This window comes from Heloderma suspectum, chromosome 2 (assembly GCF_057233095.1).
Source record: "Heloderma suspectum isolate Gila_16-S chromosome 2, 16-S_ref, whole genome shotgun sequence".
In the NCBI taxonomy this organism is placed as follows: domain Eukaryota; kingdom Metazoa; phylum Chordata; class Lepidosauria; order Squamata; family Helodermatidae; genus Heloderma; species Heloderma suspectum.
In genome coordinates, this window is record NC_139459.1 from 19,801,790 (window position 1) to 19,821,995 (window position 20,206).

Consider the following 20,206-nt stretch of genomic DNA (forward strand, 5'->3'; position numbering starts at 1 on the left):
TCTCCTTCCCTTACAGCATTGCCTACCACTGCCGTAACACCCTCTCCCACACACTATACTTATACTGGCCCCACTTTCCTCACCTCCAGAATCCATTGCAAGCCTTGGCCAGCTGTTGGAATCCACAACTACACTAGCTCCACCCCCCACCAAGTTCCTGGCAACATCCTGTATACCTCAGATTGGGACTATATCCCACCCCCAGACAGCCTTCAGGTGTTCTTCTACCTCCTGGGACTGCAACTAGTGTCTGGGACTTGGGCAAAAGTAGACTCACAGTGCAATCCTATACATATCTACTTGGAAGTTATGTCCCATTGACATCAATAGTTCTTACCTCTAGGTAAGTGTGTACAGGATTGCAACCTTAAGCTGAAAGTACATCTTATATATGTGCAGAACCTTGTTTTACATTCCAACCTGACCTCTGTTGCACCTGAATCTTACAATCTTGGTGAATTTGTATTTTGAACCAGGTAATTACGGAGTTTGGCATCATCGCTAGCGATCATTTGTTTTTGAAGGACTGCAGAGAACAAGCGAGAAGCAGAAGGAAATGAGCACCAACACACTTGTTCTCTGACCATTAGGAGGAATAAGAGGAGCTTAAATATACACAAGAAAGCTTTTGGAAATGGCACTGACCTCGATTTCCCCTTGTAGCTGCTCTCCAGTGCCTCCAGTTCATTATCACAAAAATCTCCCTACTATTTCTGAATCAGATTCTGGAAAAGAACAGCAGTCATGCATTCTGAAATGCTGCTTGCTGCTTACTTAGAATCTCATTTGGGGCCTAAAGTGAAATGTATACATACACCAAAGCATTTATAATTATAACATGCTGGGAGATTTCACCTCGCTGTGCACTTTGGACTGTGTGTTTTGTACTGCCAAGTCCTCTGTGTCTCATCAGCTTTTGCAAACAACAGAACTACAAGGCAAAGTTCAACAGCCTGTTCTCCCATTTAAGCAGGGAGATGGTTACCTTCAAAAACAATGAATCATTTGGGTTGGGGAGGCTCTCAATCTGCATTGCGTGGCTAAGCGCTAAGCAATAAATAATATTCCCAGTAGTGTAGATATTAAGAGGCTTTTTACCTGCACTGCCTCCATTAGTATTTAGACATACCTCTCATTTTCAAGACTTCTTTTTATATCTTTTAATATCTTTTTCTTTCATAAAAAGCAGGGGCTTCCAATTTGGATTGTGGATGTGGTCCTGGTGAAGGGGGTGGGTTATCCCTTCATCCCACTCTATTTTCACCTAAATTGCTCCGTTCACAGTGCTGTTAACTACAGAGGGGAGAAAAGACAGGTATCCATGTTGTACCTGTCTCCCCACACCTAAGAGCAACTTGTAGGGCGGGGAGAATTGAGTTGGAGAAATAACACATGGGGAAATGGTTAGAAAAGCCAGATCCAAATTGGACCTTTGAACACCCCAAGAAAACCAAGTGAGGAGATCCGATCACAGATCTTCCACATGATGACTAGTTTGGCTTTTACTGTTGTGGTGCTTACAGTCAGTGTGAGTCTCATACATGTTTATTTTGCAAGTTATAGACAGTGGCCCCAGTGAAATTGTATGCATCCTTGCTGCTTCGTGCATAGCAGGGACTAAATCCATCCCTGGTTAGTGGTATTGCCTGGATAGGGTTTTGTAGTGACACGTACTACATGCACAACACCAATTTGTATGCATGTCCCCATCCATCTAGGGATATGTGTCAGCATGAAGTCTGCAGAGGGGGATAAGAGGGGGCATTTGCTCAGCCTGGATGAGCCATTATCCCCAAATCCCCGGCTATCTTTTTTTTTTTTTTTTTTAAGGGAAATCTCTAGCCCTTCTAGAACAAAATATATGAGACAAAATGTACAGACACTATTCTGCCCATTCACCTTGTGAGAAACTAGTCTGCTGAACCCACCTTTCAGTTATACTAGCCAATGAATGAACTCCTAGCAATATTTGGCACACTTTCTGGAGAAGAACCTCCCTGGTTCATTTTTTACACTTTTTCTTTTTGATCTTCTCAGGTAGGAAGTCCTTGCTGCCCCCGTTTAAAACACGCGCACACACGTCGCACACACTTCAGAAATTTGGGCTTTTAGTCTAGCTGTGATTGGGCAGTACTGTGTCTACCCAAACACAGAAGGTAGCACTTAAGACAAGAGTTTGTGACCTTTCAAACTTGTATCTTTCTTTTTTATTTTATTTTTTCTGTAAACATTAAAAAATAACTAGCAATGCATGCAGATAAGGTCTAACTTCAATATTATACCTATATTTCAGGAGGCAGAGCTGTGGCTGAGAAAGTGTGGGTTATACCAGCCCTTCAAAGTACCCCAGTATTGATATACCCATTTTGCTGGGGGGAGGAGGAAGTTAGAATAGTGTATTGACCATCCTGCAGTATGTCAACAAATGTCCTGACCTGTGTGTGTGTGTGTGTGTGTGTGTGTGTTTGTGTAAAATACAGTGGAGAAGTGACTGTAAAGTTGACTGTAGCAGCAGTGCAATTTATCAAGGGCTACAGGGGGTTGTGGTGTGTGTGTGTGTGTGTGTGTGTGTGTGCGTGCACGTGTAGAGCTTTAAGAAAGCCTGCAAAACTGTAGTTTCTTTTTTCTCCTGGGGCCTTTCCCTCCTTTACTCCCTACTCCCTCTCCGGCCAGATCTACACCTTGTGTCATATCATTACAATCCCATCATGGTAACACTATATCCCTCTTACACATTTATACCTCATAGGACACACAATTACATTTGTTGCGGATGTATATGGGATAATGTGGAATAAACAGCAGGAAGTAACACTTCGAAAGGGGTATATCGAATATGCAATGTGCCCCAACAGTTATCTGTGCACTTCAATATAAAGCAGTTGTGTAGATCTAGCTCCCCTCCCTCCCTCCCTCCCTCTCTCTCTCTCTCTCTCTCTCTCTCTGTCTTAATGCAAGCAGGCCTTGGAGCTGAGGCAGTGTGAGTGTTTTCTCATGTATTGTAGTAATAAAGAATCCTGTTGTAAAGGTACTTGAGTCTCTTGTATGTTGCCTGGAGATTAGAGCCTAATGGTGGACTGCAAGCTGAGCAGGAAATCACCTCCCACTCCCATTTACCATGCCCAAGGGCACAAGTGAAAGGGATCTAGGGAAATAATTGAAGATTTCAACCAAGTGTGGAAAGGTCTACCCACCGAGAAACAATAGAGAGGTAGATACAATATACACATTTCTCAGAGGCCAGGCCAACCTGTCTCAGTAAACCAGAAACCTGGGTCTTGTCACTATTAGAATGGTATCAGGGTGTATGTGTTTTAATGTGCACCCAGACACAAAATGTGCATTTCAGAATTGAAGTACTACTGCAAAAGTTGTATTACACTAGTTGGTGTAAAAAGTGGATGATAACGATGTGAAAAGTGAGTAGTCCAAGTTTCTTTAGAACCCTCGGCCCTGATCAAGGGTACCCACTTCTCCCCAGTACAAGCACCAGAGACATTTCCCTCAGCGTCCACTGCGACTTTCCACATAGCATTCACCAATGTTCCAGTATGAAAGAAATCATTCTAGAACATGAAGAACCCTTGCCTGAGAAGCTATCTGAAGTTGTCAATGTTACAATAAGGGTTGTCATGGCAGAAAATATCTGATACGACATCCGTAAGACTTCTGCGCTACATTTCTGCATCTGTTTCTTTCCTCCTTGTTGTACTCAGTTTGTTTTTCATATCCTCATTCCAAATAAAGTTTTGTTAGAGTTCATGATACCGCTCATGTCAAACTTCAATATAGCACACTTCTACATCATCAGTGCTGTCAAATTCCCTGGATTTTCTCCCACTCTGCAAGTTTCTAAATGCCATAGAATAAATCTCTAAGCAACAAAGAAAACACTGGCACACGCACACAAAGAAAATACACAGGTGTGGTGTAGTAGCATGTAGTGGTATTGTATTCACATACCACTGTTCAGCTTTACGCATACATTGCATTCACATACCAGTCTTCAGTTCTGCCATCCCACCAACCCAGGAAAGTTCCCGTGGACAGCCATGCCTGGCAGCTTGCTTTTGCATCCATAGCTGAATCAGGGCATCAGGGGTGCAATAACTTGAGAATTAGATTTGAACATGGGAATTCAGGGTACAGGACCCTGTTCAGCCATAAACCTTACTGGGTAGCCCCTTGGGCAAGCCATTATCTGCTGTGTGGCTAAAATGGTGTTCTGAGCTCCTTAGAGGCAGTGTAGGATACAAATGTAATAAATGATTGGCAGACCCATGGGGGTTAATGAATAGAGAGCTTCATCTATTGAGCAGTATAGAATAAATAAGTAAGTAAGTTAATAAATAAACGACTTTTGGACCAGGATCCAGATCACAGCTCAGCCATGAAGATCTCTAGGCTATGGGCAAGTAACCACATCTCAGAGTTCACATCCCTCACAGGGGTCTTGTGAAGATAAATTGGGATAGCCCATGAATACTGCCCTGAGCTTCTTGTCAGAAGGATGGAACATAAACATGATAGTGGCTGTTGGAAATAAACTATATTGGCAATGACCTATGAAATCTCAAAAGCCAAAATGAGCCTGAAGAGGACTTTTCTGCTCCACATACGCCTTGACATCGTCACATGCTAGGGACAAGAGGTGTCTAGGCCTACCGTATCTCTCCCAGGACGAATCATCTCCTTCCCTCAACACCCCCCCATTTTGAAATATTTAGTAGTGCCAGTAGGGGGATAATGAAGTATTTAGTAGTGGTAGTAGGGGGAATTCAGACCAGGAGGAGTGTACAATGCACAGGTGTCATTGATAGCCCAGGGATGGTTCATGGGAGCAACAACTCCCATGAAACCCAGTTACCAGGAACAGCATCCAAGGCTTCTGTGAATCTTGTGGCTTGCCTGGTATGAACTGGAGCCTCATTGTCTCTCACTCCCATACTTGTTGCCTACCAGGGATGGATGGACTCACTTCCATCCACACCGTGCCCATCTGCTGAACCCCTGCTGTGAGCTGCCACGCTGTCCATGGGTGCCTGGCAATTCCCACGCAGCCACCCAGTGAGCATCCAACAGCTGCCCGTTCCCTCAGCAAGCAACCATTTTTTCACAAAATGACAGCTCAAATTTTTCCATAAATGCAATTTTGCATAAATAGTGACCAGAAAGGGCCTACCCTGAGAAGGGTGTAGACTTCACAGCAAACTACAGATCCCATGATTCCAGTGGCACATGAATCCATACCAGGAAAGCCACATGCTTCATAGAAGCCTTGGATGCTGCTCCTGGGAACTGGGTTTCATGGGGGGTTTAGCTCCCATGAACCATCCCTGGACACAGCACATAGTTAAACTACAGAATTCAGGACATAAAGTGATGGCCACCAATTTGGATGGCTTTAAAAGGGGGTTGGACATGTTCCTTGAGGAGAAGGCTATCAATGGCTACTAGTCCTGATAGCTATGTGCTGCCTCCAGTGCCAGAGGCGGTGAGCCTACGTACACCAGTTGCTGGGGAACATATGCGGGAGGGTGCTGTTGCACTCGTGTCCTGCTTGTGGGTCCCTGGTCGACAGCTGGTTCACAACTGTGTGAGCAGAATGCTGGACTAGATGGACCCTTGGTCTGATCCAGCAGGGCTCTTATGTTCTTATGAATGTCCAAGGCACCTAAGGCATCCATGAAATCTACACCCCTTCTGGCATAAATTGAGTCTTTTCTAGTGCCCATTGCCTCAGTCCCCTCTGATACCTTCAAGTGTGTGTCAGGAGAGACATTGGTCTGATTTGTAATTTGACAGAAGCCAAATTGCTTGTTCCAATGTCTGTTTCATTCATTCGGATTTTTTCCCAGGTTAATTATGAATCAGATCAAGGGGACTTTGCCCAATTCTGACATATTGTGTTATTCATATACTATGACTTTTTTTTATTATCTTGTACTTTGTATCCCTGTGCTATCTCTAATAAAATGTGTGGCATTTAAACAGTCCCGCTATATGCAGTGTTTCTTCAATTTGAAGCAATTACTCGTTATCAGGCCTTGGTGTTCCTACTGTGCTGGTACTTCAGTACAAGCCTGCTGCATTTAACTTTATTCTCTTTGGGCAAATGAAGAACTCACCGGTGTGAATAAATGCAAGGGAGCAATAATTTAACATAGTCCTTACCTTGCCAGCCTTGTAACCAAGCAACAAATGGACGTGGAAATTGAACCAAACTCTCACTCCTCTCCAGGTGGCCAACTGAAGTTATGGCTCAGTCACATTGATGGAGCAGTTTAGATGGCAGCCATTAGGATGTCCGAAGCTGTAATAATCAGCCTGTAATTACCAACCTGGTACAAAATAAGTGGCCAGAGTAGATGGAGGAAAATGGGAATTATATTGTATACAACAGTCTCTTTCTCTTTGATTACCTTTCATTTTTGTTTCTCTCTCCAGCTCTCACATCCATCCTTCAACTATGTTGTCTGTAATCAAATCAAATGTGTGCCTTGCCTTTGAGATATTAAAAGTGTGCTATTTATTATCTGTATTTATTTTCTCTATTTATTATCTGGTTATTATCAGTATTTTTGTGACTGCAGCTACTATAGCTGAGCTGCAGACTGCTGAATATACGAGATGTAGACAGGGCAGACTCCAGACCTGAGATGGCCCTTGGCAAAGTGCCTTCTGTAGGCCCTTTCCAAGTCTATGCCTCCCCCCAGGGGCTTACACGGCAGCAGTGGCAGGCAGGTATGAGCCACCATTTTGTATTTCCCCTGGAGTCATGATACATCAGGAGCTTTGGGGCATTATGAGAAATTTGAAATGGTGACTCACTGCTGCCTGCCAAATGGCACAAGGGCACATGGTAGGCATCACAACCAGTGGGCCCCCAAGGGTGCTGGATGCTGATGCTGGCTCTTGGTATATATAAGGAATAACCATATATAGCAGGACCACAGAATGTGTGGTCCTCCAGTTGTTGGTGGACTGCAACTCCCAGCAGCCCTAGCCAGCATAGTCAATTGTGAGGGATGATAGGAGTTGCAACAACATCTGGAGGGCCCACCCTGAGATGTGGCATCAGATCATTGCTCAGTCTGGCTCAGCATTCTCTCTGCTGACTGACTAGCAACAGCTTTTCTGGTTATTGGCCAAGGTTTCTCATGAGCCTGCACCCTGGGGGTCTTTGGACTTGAGAGCAAAAGGCAACTGAACTTGGGCCCTTATGCATGTCTGCAAAGCACATGCTTTACCTATGAACCATGGTCTTGTCTAAAAATTGTGAGTGGTGGGGGTGGAGGAAGGTTTGGTCCATTAACACAAGTGCAGTTCCACTTTGGGGTCAAAATTCACCTATGAATCAGGGGTAAGAGGAAATAGAGGGCCTTTTCTGCTCTGGCACCCCAGCTGTGGGATGAGCTCCCTAGAGAGGTTCGCCTGGTGCTTATGTTGTACTCCTTCTGGCACCAGGGGAAGAACTTTTTATTCTCCCAGTATTTGGCATTTTAGCTTCCTAGTCTTTTAGCTCTGGAGTTTTAAATCTGTATTTTAAATCTCTGCATTGCTGCTAGATTGTATCCTGGTTATACTGCTACATTGTGGTTTTAAGCTTTCATATTGTCTATTGAAAGCTTATATTGAAACAATATTTCATATCGTTTTATGCTGCACTTTGTGGTTTTAATTTCTGTGAACTGCCCAGAGAGCTTCGGCTATTGGGCAGTATATTAATTAATTAATTAATTAATTAATCGACTAAATTAAATGACTATTTAATTTTAAGTGGAAATAGTCCCATTCCTATCCAGCTGTCGGGTCTGAACCTGTGCAACCCTAGTAATTGCATCACATACACAGCAGTCACTGGAGGAAATAAGTCCCATTGATTTTGTGTCTTGGGTTGGGTGGAGGTGCCAGTCAGGTTCATGTTCCTGCTTTGGCACTGAGCCTGCTCTTGGGGGAGGAAAGAGCACAGGTTGTTTTTGTGAGTCCTCTTCTATAAGCAAGTCTCCACACAATAGGATAGCCCTGATTTTTATGTGCAGGTTTGATGTGGCATATTCAAATCACAGAAAAATGGACTCTGGATACAAGATAATAAAGCAGGAAGTGACAGCTCTGGCAATACTGCAGCTGTCTTGGGGAAAAATAGTGCTGGGGATAGCTTAAAGAGAAATTAATTAAGCATCCTCTTCCTTGACAGTCCTCGTGAGAAGATGCAGTTATCAGAATGGCAGAGGAGTCTACCTAGTGACCTGCAGCACTTTGTGTCACTAACTTCCTTAATGATGGCTGTTATTCTTTGTCTCTGTTGTTGATTTTTGCAAATATTGAATCCAAGTAAGGATGGATGGACTCGCTTCAATCCGCCTCGCATGCCACTCACCAGACCCCTGCCAGCTGGCTACCCCTGTTCACTGCATCACGTGAGCCTCTGGACGGTCCATGAGCACCTGGCGAACAGCATGCAGCCACCCGTTCCCTCAATGAGCCGCCATTTTGCGTAAAAATGGTGGCTTGTTCCTTTACATAAAGGGCCTTTTACGCAAACAGTGGCCGTAAAGCAGCCATTTATGCAAGATTACAGGCATAAATGGTCCATTTATGCCTGTAATCTTGCGTAAACGGCCGCTTTATGGCTGCAATTGTGTAAAAGGCCCTCTATGTAAAAGAATGAGCCACCATTTTTACACAAAATGGCAGCTCAGCAGACCAGCAGGAACTGCTGCACAGTCCCAGCTCGGTGCTCGCCAGGTCCAGCAAGCACGGCAGTTCACAGACTGGAGGCTGGGAGGCTGAGTGTGAGGGAAGTCCACTGGACTCCACCACCCTGTCGGATTCCTGCAACATTCCTAAATCCAAGTTCTAGCTTCCACAGTGAAAAGTTAAGAAGTACAGTTAACATATGCCCACACAACCACCTCAGTTCTCGGCCTCCATCTGACTCTAATGTGAAGAAGGAGCCTAAGCTATGGAAATAGTGGGGATGGGTGAGAAATTTGCTCCCTCAACGTTTTCCTTTAAAGTAGATTCACCCAACCTGCAGCTCCAGCACCTTTTAGCAAGCTGAAACAATGTTGCATTCTGAAATCTGCATTGCAAGCTTTCCAGTGCAGCTAGTCTCAGGCAAAAGGGCACACAAATTCCATGTATTTATTTGAGAAAGATGTGTGCAAAACAGCATTTCAGCAATGTAAAGTACTTGGAAAAAATGCATACATTGATGTGTACAGTATGAAAAATGGAAACAAAAAAAGTACACATTTCAGTAGGGATGGATTTTGTTTTCATTTCTGTTTTTTTAAAGCAAACTTGTATGGAAACAGAACAGAATGACCTTGACCTTAAAAAAAAAATACTCTCAGCAAGACCAAGACTGACAGATCTGTCCATCCCTAGAAAATAAGGGCTTGATTCAGAAATGGATCACCAATTATGGGTTATTGTTGTTTTGGAGGACTCTCAGAAAATATTCCACCTCCCCCTACCCCGAGCTCTGAACCAACCCGATAATGACAGCCAGTGTGGTGTAGTGGCGAGAGAGTTGGACTGGGAGCTGGGAGATCGGGTTCCAGTCCCGACTCAGCCATGGAAGCTCACTGGGTGACTTTGGGCCAGTCACAGACTCTCAGCCCAACCCACCTCACAGGGTTGTTGGTGTGAGGATAAACTGGAGAGGAGGAGGAGGAGGAGTATGTATGCCACCTGGGGTTCCTTAAGGAGGAAAAAAGGTGGGATATAAATGTAATAATAAATAAATAAATAAATAAATAAATAAATAAATAAATAAATAATATTGATTGCAGTATATGCAATAGGCTTAATATTTCAGCTTTCTCCGTCTATTCCTACAAGACCCAGGAGCATCACTAGGCTGGACCAGTGGTTCCCAAGGAGCCTTAAAAATCCTTTTGGGGATGTTTGTTTTTCCTTGTGGGAGTACTAATTGGTGTCTGTGACTTAAACCTAAAATAGATTCACATTCAGAAGCACTATCTATGCATGTGCAGAATCTCATTTTCCTCTGTGAGCTGTACAACATTTGATTTGAATTGCACCTGAGCATTATGAGTTAGGCAAATTAATATTCTGAAAAAGGTAATTACAAGGTGAGGCAAAATACTAGTTGACTCAGATCTCACTTTTTTAATCCATTTTTATTTTATTTTTATAAATGAAATAAACACTACCAACAATATAATCAGAATCTTCCGTTTCTAACATTACAGTATTCTAAGAAAAAGAAAAAAGGGAGGTTAGCAAAAGAAGGAAGAGAAAAGAAAGAGAAAAGAAAAAAAACAGAATTATATTAAATTTCAATAAGAACAAACCAAATGTCCAAACAGTCTTATAGTTGACTCAGTTCTCAGAGGTTCTTATTGAGTTCCATGGGACAAAGTAAACAAGCTTCAAACTGGGACAGAGTATAGAGGAGGCTGAAACTGCCCTTCACCTGAGACTGGGGTCAACCACAGGGCAGATGGCAGATCTTACCTCCACCCCAGTGGTTTCTCCAAGTGTGCTCCTTTACTTGCTCCTGGATAAGGAAATGACTGCCATTCATTCCTATGGGAACAAGACTTCTCATAGGAGCTTTACTGCATTGTGGGCCAAAACCTGACCTAATCCCGATTGACAATTCTCCCAGACTGGAGTACAAATTGCATATGTGAGTACAGAAACATATCTGACAAATATATTGGCCCATTTTCTACACACCTAGTGACAAGTATCTCACTAGTTACAGATGAAGATGTCATTCCTTTGAAGGAATTATTGCGAGGTTTTCAGGATATCTTGTGTGTGTGTAAGATAGATAGACTAACAACAGAGTAATTTCAAAATATATTTAGTGCTAAAGGTTTTGGCTTCTGCCTTTATCAGTAGTTGTGATGTTAAATGCATACCAGGAGTGGCAGTTTGGAATGCTGGGAGATTAAAATTCCTAAGAAGTAAAAAACAGAGGTGTGAGTGGTATAAAGATTACAAATTGTCCTCCAGGTTAAGGCCACACTAAGGGTTTGGAGTCTGTAGATCCAGAAGCTTTCCTTTCTGTCAAGCATGCTACTATCCTTTGTTTATTCAACTGGAAGCAATTGGAAGTCTGAAAGACTATGGATAGGTGAGTTAAAATGTCTTACAATAGGCTGCTCTAATTTTTCCATAAGAATTGCAGATTCAGTTATGGAATCTTGTTCTTAGGTCCATTATAGTTTTCCCTACATATTGCATGCAACTTTTTTTTTTACATTCAATTAAATAAATTGCATTAGTGGAAGTGCACCTTACTAATTGTCTAATGAAATAAATTTTATTGGTAACTGTGCTCTTAAAAGAAGTGGTTTCTTGAAGGTAACTGCAGATAATGCAACATGCTGATTTGCATTGGTGTGATCCTGGGTTGCAAATATCTTGTTTAAATGCTGCTTTAATTAGTCATTTACATAATTTGGGTGGTTCTCAGAAGGCCATGCATGGTGGAGAATTACTGGCTTCTATTAAATGAGCACAATAGGATTAAATGAGCACAACAAGGTAACTATCCCCCATAATCTGGAGATAGGGGAATCATAGAATCATAGAATAGTAGGGTTGCAAGGGGCCTACAAGGCCATCGAGTCCAACCCCCTGCTCAGTGCAGGAATCCAAGTCAGAGCATCCCTGACAGATGGCTGTCCAGCCTTGTCTTGAAGGCCTCCAGTGTGGGAGAGCCCACCACCTCCCTAGGGAATTGGTTCCATTGTCGTATTGCTCTAACAGTCAGGAAATTTTTCCTGATGTTCAGCAGGAATCTGGCTTCCTGACACTTGAGCCCATTATTTCGTGTCCTGCCCTCTGGGATGACTGAGATCCTGACCTCCCTCTCTGTGACAACCTTTCAAGTATTTGAAGAGTGCTATCCTATCTCCCCTCAGTCTTCTCTTCTCAAGGCTAAACATGCCCAGTTCTTTCAGTCTCTCTTCATAGGGCTTTGTTTCTAGTCCCCTGATCATCTTTGTTGCCCTCCTCTGAACCCTCTCCAGTTTGTCTGCATCCTTCTTAAAGTGGTGCCCAGAACTGGACACAGTACTCCAGATGAGGCCTAACCAGTGCTGAGGAGAGGGGAACTGGGACTTCCCAGGATTTGTAAGCTATGCTTCTATTAATGCAGCCCAAAATAGCATTTGCCTTTTTTCCAGCCACATCACATTATTGCCTCATATTCAGTTTGTTATCTACAACAATTCCAAGATCCTTCTTGCTTGTAGTGTTGTTGAGCCACGTATCCCCCATCTTGTAATTGTGCATTTGGTTTCTTTTTCCTAGGTGCAGAATTTAGCATTTATCCCTACTAAATGTAATTCTGTTGTTTTCTGCCCAGCACTCCAGTCTATGAAGATCACTTTGAATTTTGTTTCTGTCTTCCAAAGTATTAGCTATCCCACCCAATTTTGTGTCATCTGCACATTTGATCAGCATTCCCTGCACCTCCTCCTCCAAGTCATTAATAAAAATGTTGAAGAGAAGAGCACTGGGCCCAGGACTGAGCCCTGTGGTACCCCACTCGTTACCTCTCCCCAGTTTGAGAAGGTCCCATTGATAAGCACTCTTTGACTCTGATTCTGTAGCCAACTATGTATCCACCAGATTGTTGTTTCATCCAGCCCACTTTGAGCTAGTTTGCTCATCAGGATATCATGGGGCACTTTGTCAAAAGCTTTGCTGAAGTCAAGGTATATTATGTCTACAGCATTCCCACGGTCCACAAGAGAGGTTACCTGATCAAAAAATGAGATCAGATTCATCTGGCAGGACTTATTCTTGACAAATCCATGTTGGCGTCGAGTAATCACTGCATTATTTTCAAGGTGCTTACAGATGGATTGCTTTATCATCTGCTCCAGAATTTTCCCAGGGTTTGATGTCAGACTGACTGGTCTGTAGTTCCCAGGTTCCTCCTTTTTACCCTTTTTTGAAGACAGGGACAGCATTAGCCCTCCTCCAGTCATCTGGCACATCACCCATTCTCCATGATTTCTCAAAGAGAATAGACAGTGGTTCTGTTCTGAGAGTTCTTCTGCCAGTTCCTTTATTACTATAGGATGCAGATCATCTGGCCCTGGATATTTGAACTCATTCAAAGTCATTAGGTGTTCCTTGACCATATGCCTATCGATCTCAAGCTGCAACCCTGCCCCTTCAGCCTGTACTTCACCTTTGCCAGGGCGGTCATAGACCCTCTTTTGGGAGAAGACTGAGCCAAAGTAGGAATTGAGTACCTCTGCCTTTTCTTTGTCATCCATTATCATTTTGCCATCCTTATTTAATAGCTGAACAACCATTTATTTCCTCTGCCTTTTACTATGCAGGTAGCTGAAGAAAGCCTTTTTGTTGCTTTTAGCATCCCTCGCTAACCTCAGCTCATTCTCAGCTTTAGCCTTCCTGACGCCATCCCTGCAATTCTGTGCTACCTGCCTGTAGTCTTCCTTTGTTGCTTGGCCTTCTTTCAACTTCCTATATGTGTCCTTTTTTGTTTTCAGATCATCTCTAATTTTCAGGTCATCTCTAAAAGCAGAATGGTAGTCCACAACAAATGGAATGCAATTTTCTTTCAAAGGTTTTGCCTTTGCTTCATAAAGGAGGGTATCCCTGGATATTACTGATTCTTTATTGATACTGTAGCCAATAATGTGACTAGGGTATCCACACGGCTGGAGATGTTCTTTGAGTTCATTACACCTTTTTGAGATTTTCTTCATTATTGCAAGTGTGTTTTATCCTGAGATCCAAACTATATACTTCTCTATCCCTTTAAGGGTACAATCCTATGGGGATAGTTGGCCGCCTCCAAACTTGGAGGCAGCCGACTATATAATGCAGTTCAGGTGGATCATGGAGGGGATCCTCTCCTCCATGTTCTGGCCGCCCTGCATTTCCAGCTAAATAGCCAATTTCAGCCATCTAGCTGGGGTGCAACAGAGTGCAGGGGGTTGGGGAAGGCTGGACAGTGCATAGGAACCGTTGTAAGGGCACTTCCATGGTCCCCTCCCCACCCCCAGAAATGCCCCCTTTTTACCCGCTCTACACTGCTCTTATGAGCACAGAGCCAGGGATGAACCACACCACCTATGAGGCAGTGGGAGAGGGAGGGGCTGGGTAGTCGGGTTTCTGGGAACCCAAAAATCCTATGGCCATCTAGATGCTGTCTAGCAGCCATAGGACTGTGCCCTAAAGGACTTCGGGTTGACATGATTTGTAATTAAATCACAGGTGGGAATCTGTAGGTTTACAGTGTAAGTCTATGAAAATTTGATGGTTTTCTCAATGATTAAGAGGACAGCCAGGAAGGGTAATTTGGTTGTTTTGAGTTGTGGTGTTGGTGGTCAACCTTATTGTCAGGTGGACAGTGTTGATAAACCTAATAAAATTCACCAAGCTATCTCTTCCATAGTCCTAGATGACAAAGATGTCATCTACATAGTGCCACCCAGCATATGGTGGCATTATGTAGATGACATCTTTGTCATCTAGGACTATGCTGGGCTTGTAGGTGGAAGTCCTGGCAATAGTTTCTTCAAGTTGTCCTATACATAGTTTGGCATATGATGGGGCTATACATGTTCCCATTGTTGTACTTTGGACTTGTATATAGTGATTGTCATTGAACATGAAACTGTTGCAAGTGGGTGCCAACTGGGGAGGTTAAGACTCCAGTATTGGGTCCATTAGAGATTCTGCTATTTAAGAAGTGTGTTAAGGCTGAGAGGCTATCTTTGTGGGGTATGTTAGTATATAAAGAAGTAACATCCAAGGTTGTGATGATATCAATGTTAAATCAACATTCTTGTTTTAGTTTTTTTCAATCTGCATAGGGAAAACCATAGTGTCCTTACTATAGGAAGGAAGTTTATGAACTAGTGGTTGAATTATGGAATCAATATATAGTGGAATTCAGTATTGTTGCAATGTTGTTAAAATACTGTATTGTTGCAGTGTTGTTGCAGGATTGTTGAACTGTTGTTATAATATATATCCCACTGTCCAAGGTAGGTCACATAAATTTCAAGTAAAATAAACCCATATCTCTAAAAGGAATTTCCTGTTCCTTAGAAAGACCGAAGGAACTAGGGATGTGTGAAGCAGCAAAACCTGAGCTCATTGAGCTTCCACCTGAAAGTTCAATCCAACCTGTGTCTGTATCAGACTACAAGCTTTGTTTTTTTCCCCTTTCACATAAAAATGTGTGCATATTTTGGGCCCATTTTTCCAAATGTACATATCAATTGTGTGTATTTTTGAAAAGGACATATTTTCTCCCACTGATTAAAACATGATGGTGCACATTTTTAAAAGTATGCATTTTTTCTTGTGCATATTTTGTGTGCATATGTGTTTTTCAGATGCATTTTTTTGTCTGCAAATCACATCATGAGCTCAGAATAGTATGGACATCAACCACAATTTGTGTTCAGGTCCACTATGTTCAGGAGGTGCAAATTGGGTAGATTCTGGTCAAAAATATATTGAATCCAATTTTTCATACACCCCTACAACGAGCAGACAGAGAAGGGAGGATGAAGGATAAACACTATTTATTATTTCTACATGAACTTACAACTTGTGGGATTTCTGTCTGGTTACGTTTTCTTTTCCTCTTATCCTCTTGTAGCAGTCAGTGAAGGACCAGCCCCTCAGCAGACATCCATGCTACCACAGACGCAGCCTGAACATCCCAGTAATGAGGATGCCCCAAGCAGGACAATTCCCACAGCATGTGTCCGGCCTACACATCCTCTCCGCAGTTTTGCCAATCCCTTGCTACCTCCACCAATGAGTGCAATAGAACCGAAAGTCCCTTATACACCGCTTTTATCTCAGACAGGTAAGTGAACTACTGTTGAAATGAGTGCCTGCAAGAGGACAAAACTTTCTTCATGCAGAATATGTTCTGTCAGATAGTGCTTATTTCTCTTTATCACCTCTGGCCCTGTATCATCATAAACCATCATGCTGTGCTTAAAACTCAAAGGGAAATGGAGCTTAAAAATTGGTTGATATTTCACAGTTTGGGCAAAAACTGGATGAAGCTACTTCAAGATAGGGATGACAGAGGGATCTGTCTGAGGGGGGTAGAACTAGATGAGCTTTCATCATCTCAGCCCCCCGGGCTTTGGCTTGCTTTCCCACAAGCTGGCCTGACATGATCTGCATTGTGTCGGGCCAATTTAAGGGTGGGGCGACATAAATAGCAAGCTGTGCCCCTAAATTGCATAATTTGCACAAATTTGGAGCACAACTTGCATAATTTGCGCAAATTGAAGCTGCAGCTCTTGCGAATTATGCAATTCACCACTGCAATGAATGCAAATTGCAGCACAATTTGCACGCATCGCTATTTATTTATTTATTTTTAAGGGAAACAATTCCCAGAGTTGGGGATGAAACCTACAGCTAGGCTCACAAATGCAAGACGAGTCAGAAGCAGTGCAGAAATTTGGTGAGCCCCAAAAGGGCCAGATCTCAAAACCATCCCAGTGATGAATTGAGATGAAGGCTATGCATCAGGAAGTCAGATCTCAGCTCTGCAATGATCTCGCTAGGTGGCCTTAGGCAAGCCACACTCTCTCACTCTCAGTCTCTCCTCCCCCCATTTGCAAAATGAAGGATAATATTAAGGGAAAGGCTGCTGCTCAGTAGTAGAGCACATGCTTTGCATGCAAAAGGTCCTAGGTTCAATCTCTGACATCTCCAGTTGGGTCTGGGTAAATCTCCTGTCTCTGGGGAGCTGTTGCCACCAGTCAATAAAGAGTATACTGAGCTAGGTGGATCAATGGCTGACTCAGGACAAGTTGGCTCCCTGTGTTGGGATACATCCCCCTGTGTATGTTATGCAACTAGCATAGCCTGATGTCATTGGTTTGTATCAACACCAATTGCTGGAGTTCTCTGCATCAGCACAAAGTCATGACTCTATGCAGTTGCTGTGAGACCAGTAAGAACAAGGGTAACTCTCCACCCTTAGCTGCCAAGGTCCAATCCACCACATGCAGACAACTGGCATGGGCAGTGGAAGGACCATCTGTCACCTCTTGTGGAATCAGATAGTGGAGTAGCCAAGAGCAGTCCTCCTGAACCATTTTCACACTTGGCAGAAAGGACTTGAGCCATTACTGTTTGTGGACACGGTTTCCAGAATAACTGCAATGTGAATATCAGGGCCGGCCCTCCCATGAGGCAGAGTGAATCCTTCACATCAGGCAGCAGATCTGGAAGGGCAGCAGATCATGTCCCCCCAGCCTCACTTCCAGTAGTGCCACTTTTTTAGTGCTGCTGCTGCCAGGCCAGGCCAATGCCTCGCTCTGACAACTCCTCAGAGTGAGGCATCAGGAGGCCACCCTGGAGAGCCACACCAGCCACTCTTCTGCCATGGCTAATGCTACAGCAGGAAAATGGCCAGTGTGGCTCTGTGGAGCAGTGGCTTGGCACCTTTCTCTGAGGGGTCCCCCAAGCAAGGTATGACTGAGCCCTCCCAGATGACAGGCACTCTGGCAGGACATCTTGCACTGGCCCTGGTAAATACACACTTATTATTTCACCATGTGTTTGTGTTGTACAGAGACAGAGCCGATAGTCTCTACCCACAACATGAAACAAACGTTTGTTGTCGTTCAGTCGTTCAGTCATGTCTGACTCTTCGTGACCCCATGGACCACAGCACGCCAGGCCTTCCTGTCCTGCACTCTCTCCCGGAGCGTGCTCAAGTCCATATTCATTGCATCAGTGGAAACAAACATACGTACTGTTTTATATGTCATGGGTTTTACCTTGAGATTGCATGCAACGTACTCTCAGAGTAACCTCTTATTTCTGATGTGTGGCTTTGATCTAGGCATTCAGATGGATGCCCTGAACACCCAACACCATGATAGCTTTTGATAGGTCTATCTGCCTGGACCTTGTCGAGGCCATTTTTCTTGACACTGGCTAAATATTCTGCGGTTTGATCATTTGTTAGTAGGGATGGGTGAGAATTTCGTTTCAGTTCAGGTTTGATAAGAATTTACCAAAATCCACAAAGTTTTCCATATCCATGACAACACAAAAACAATTTGAGATTTAAAAATTTCAATCATGGGAGAAAACCAGAACTAACAGATCCATCCACCCAGGTCCAGGGCTTCGGGTGCTTAGCTCGTAACTCGGGGTTTGAATTTCCTGTATATTCAACCATGTTCATGCTAAATGAGGGTTGCCACCTCTTTTATCTGACAGGCTCCTAATCTTTAACAGCTATATGACAGACATGGTCTTCTCCATCCTGGGAATAGCTAGAGCTATTGGATTTGGCTGGGGCAGATGGCTGAGAATTTCATTTCAGTTTGATTTTTATTAGAATTTACCAACATTTGCCAAGTTCTTCACATTTAGAAAAGAAAGAACTCGAGACTTACAATATTCAAACACAGGAGAGAATGAAACTTGACAGATTCACCCATCCCTACTTGTTAGTAAAACCGAACAAAAGGCTTTCAGACAGCAAGAGATGGCAAGGTGCAGGTGAATCTTAGGAAATGTCATAGTGTGACTAAGTGGTTAACTTGTCATGAAAGTGAAAGGTATCACAACAGAACATTTTGCTTCATTTCATATGCTGCACAGTGGAGATGGTTTGAAGTGTCAGGATTACATCCAGCTGCTCTGTATTCTAAACTTGCTTAAAGGCCTGACAGATAGGAATCACACAACAATTGGGGGTGGGGAATACCATGTTTTTCCTTCAAACATCTGCTATCCATCACTAAATAATCTACTTTTGACAGCAGGCAGAAGGCCTGAAAATCCTGTGCATCAAGTTTTTTCACAGCTGCTGCTAGTACTGTATCTTAAAATCCAGTGGGTCATCTTCTCTTAATGATGGAGATGTTTTCAGTTCTGCTTACCTTATAAGCAATCATTTGTATTGCTGTAGGGTGTCGACTCAGCAAGGGAAACAAACCACACACAAAACAGGCTCCTGCATGCGGATCTGCAACATGTGGACACAAAAACTTACTGCACGAGGTAGGGAGAGACCAGTGCAGTGATGCAGATATATCCCCATGCATTAGGCCATTCCCCACCCCACATGCTTGAGCCCTAGGCAGTGCTCATCCATGGGCACAACAAAAGGCATACAGGGTTTGTCTCCTTCCATGGGGCATGATCCAACCAAAGTGAAGCACATTTAAGTCCCATTGATTTAAGAACATAAGAGGAGCCCTGCTGGATCAGACCAAGGGTCCATCTAGTCCAGCATTCTGTTCACACAGTGGCCAACCTGCTGTCGACCAGGGACCCACAACCAGGGCATGAGCACAACAGCACCCTCTCACCCATGTTCCCCAGCAACTGGTGTACATAGGCTCACTGCCTCTGGTACTGGAGGTAGCAAATAACCATCAGGACTAGTAGCCATTGATAGCCTTATTCTGCATGAATTTGTCCAATTCCCTTTTAAAGCCATCCAAATTGGTGGCCAGCACTACGTCTTGTGGGAGCAAATTCCATAGTTTAACTATGCTCTGTATGAAGAAGTACTTCCTTTTATCTGTCCTGAATCTCCCACCAGTCAGCTCCATGGGATGACCCCAGGTTCTAGAATTGTGAGAGAAGGAGAAAAATGTCTCCCTATCCACATTCTCCACACCATGCCTAATTTTGTACATCTGTACTATGTCTCCCTGTACTTGCATTTTTCCAAGCTAAACAATCCCCACTTCCCTTATAGAGGAGTTGCTCCAGCTAGGGATGCTGCCATGCTGGAGAAAATCGAGATGGACTAAAATGAACTTGGATTTCTAAGAACCTCACCTGTGGAATCTGCTGCAGAGTGCCCCCCTCAGGCTGTGCAGAGTCTGTGGACTTTCAATTTTTTTTTTTAACTTTCCCAAAATTTACACATAATTATTCATAGGAAAATATGCAAGTTTCCACTGAGGAAAAGTTGAATGGAATAGGGGACAACAATACACTAAACATTACATACTAAGGAAATTTTTGTAAATGGTTATGAAACCTCTTGGCGTATTTTTCCGCATGATGAAAAAAACCAAATTTGCATCCTTTTGTGAGCGGACGATGGAACAAAAGGCGCCTAACAATCTGAGAAACACAGATTTTACTCAGCAGATTTTACACAGCCTACATCCCTAGCTCCTTTATCATTTTAGCTGATTTCAACAGGATGTGT

General features: G+C 43.4%; 1 protein-coding gene across 1 annotated transcript in view; it reads left to right on the plus strand.

Annotated features, from left to right (window-relative positions):
* Positions 1 to 20,206, plus strand: part of DCC (DCC netrin 1 receptor) — a 1,145,836-nt gene that overhangs the window by 1,093,687 nt on the left and 31,943 nt on the right. Inside the window, exon 31 of the mRNA XM_084829640.1 lies at positions 15,647 to 15,859. Coding sequence (XP_084685766.1) covers positions 15,647 to 15,859 — 213 coding nt within the window. The remainder of the gene's footprint in view (positions 1 to 15,646; positions 15,860 to 20,206) is intronic.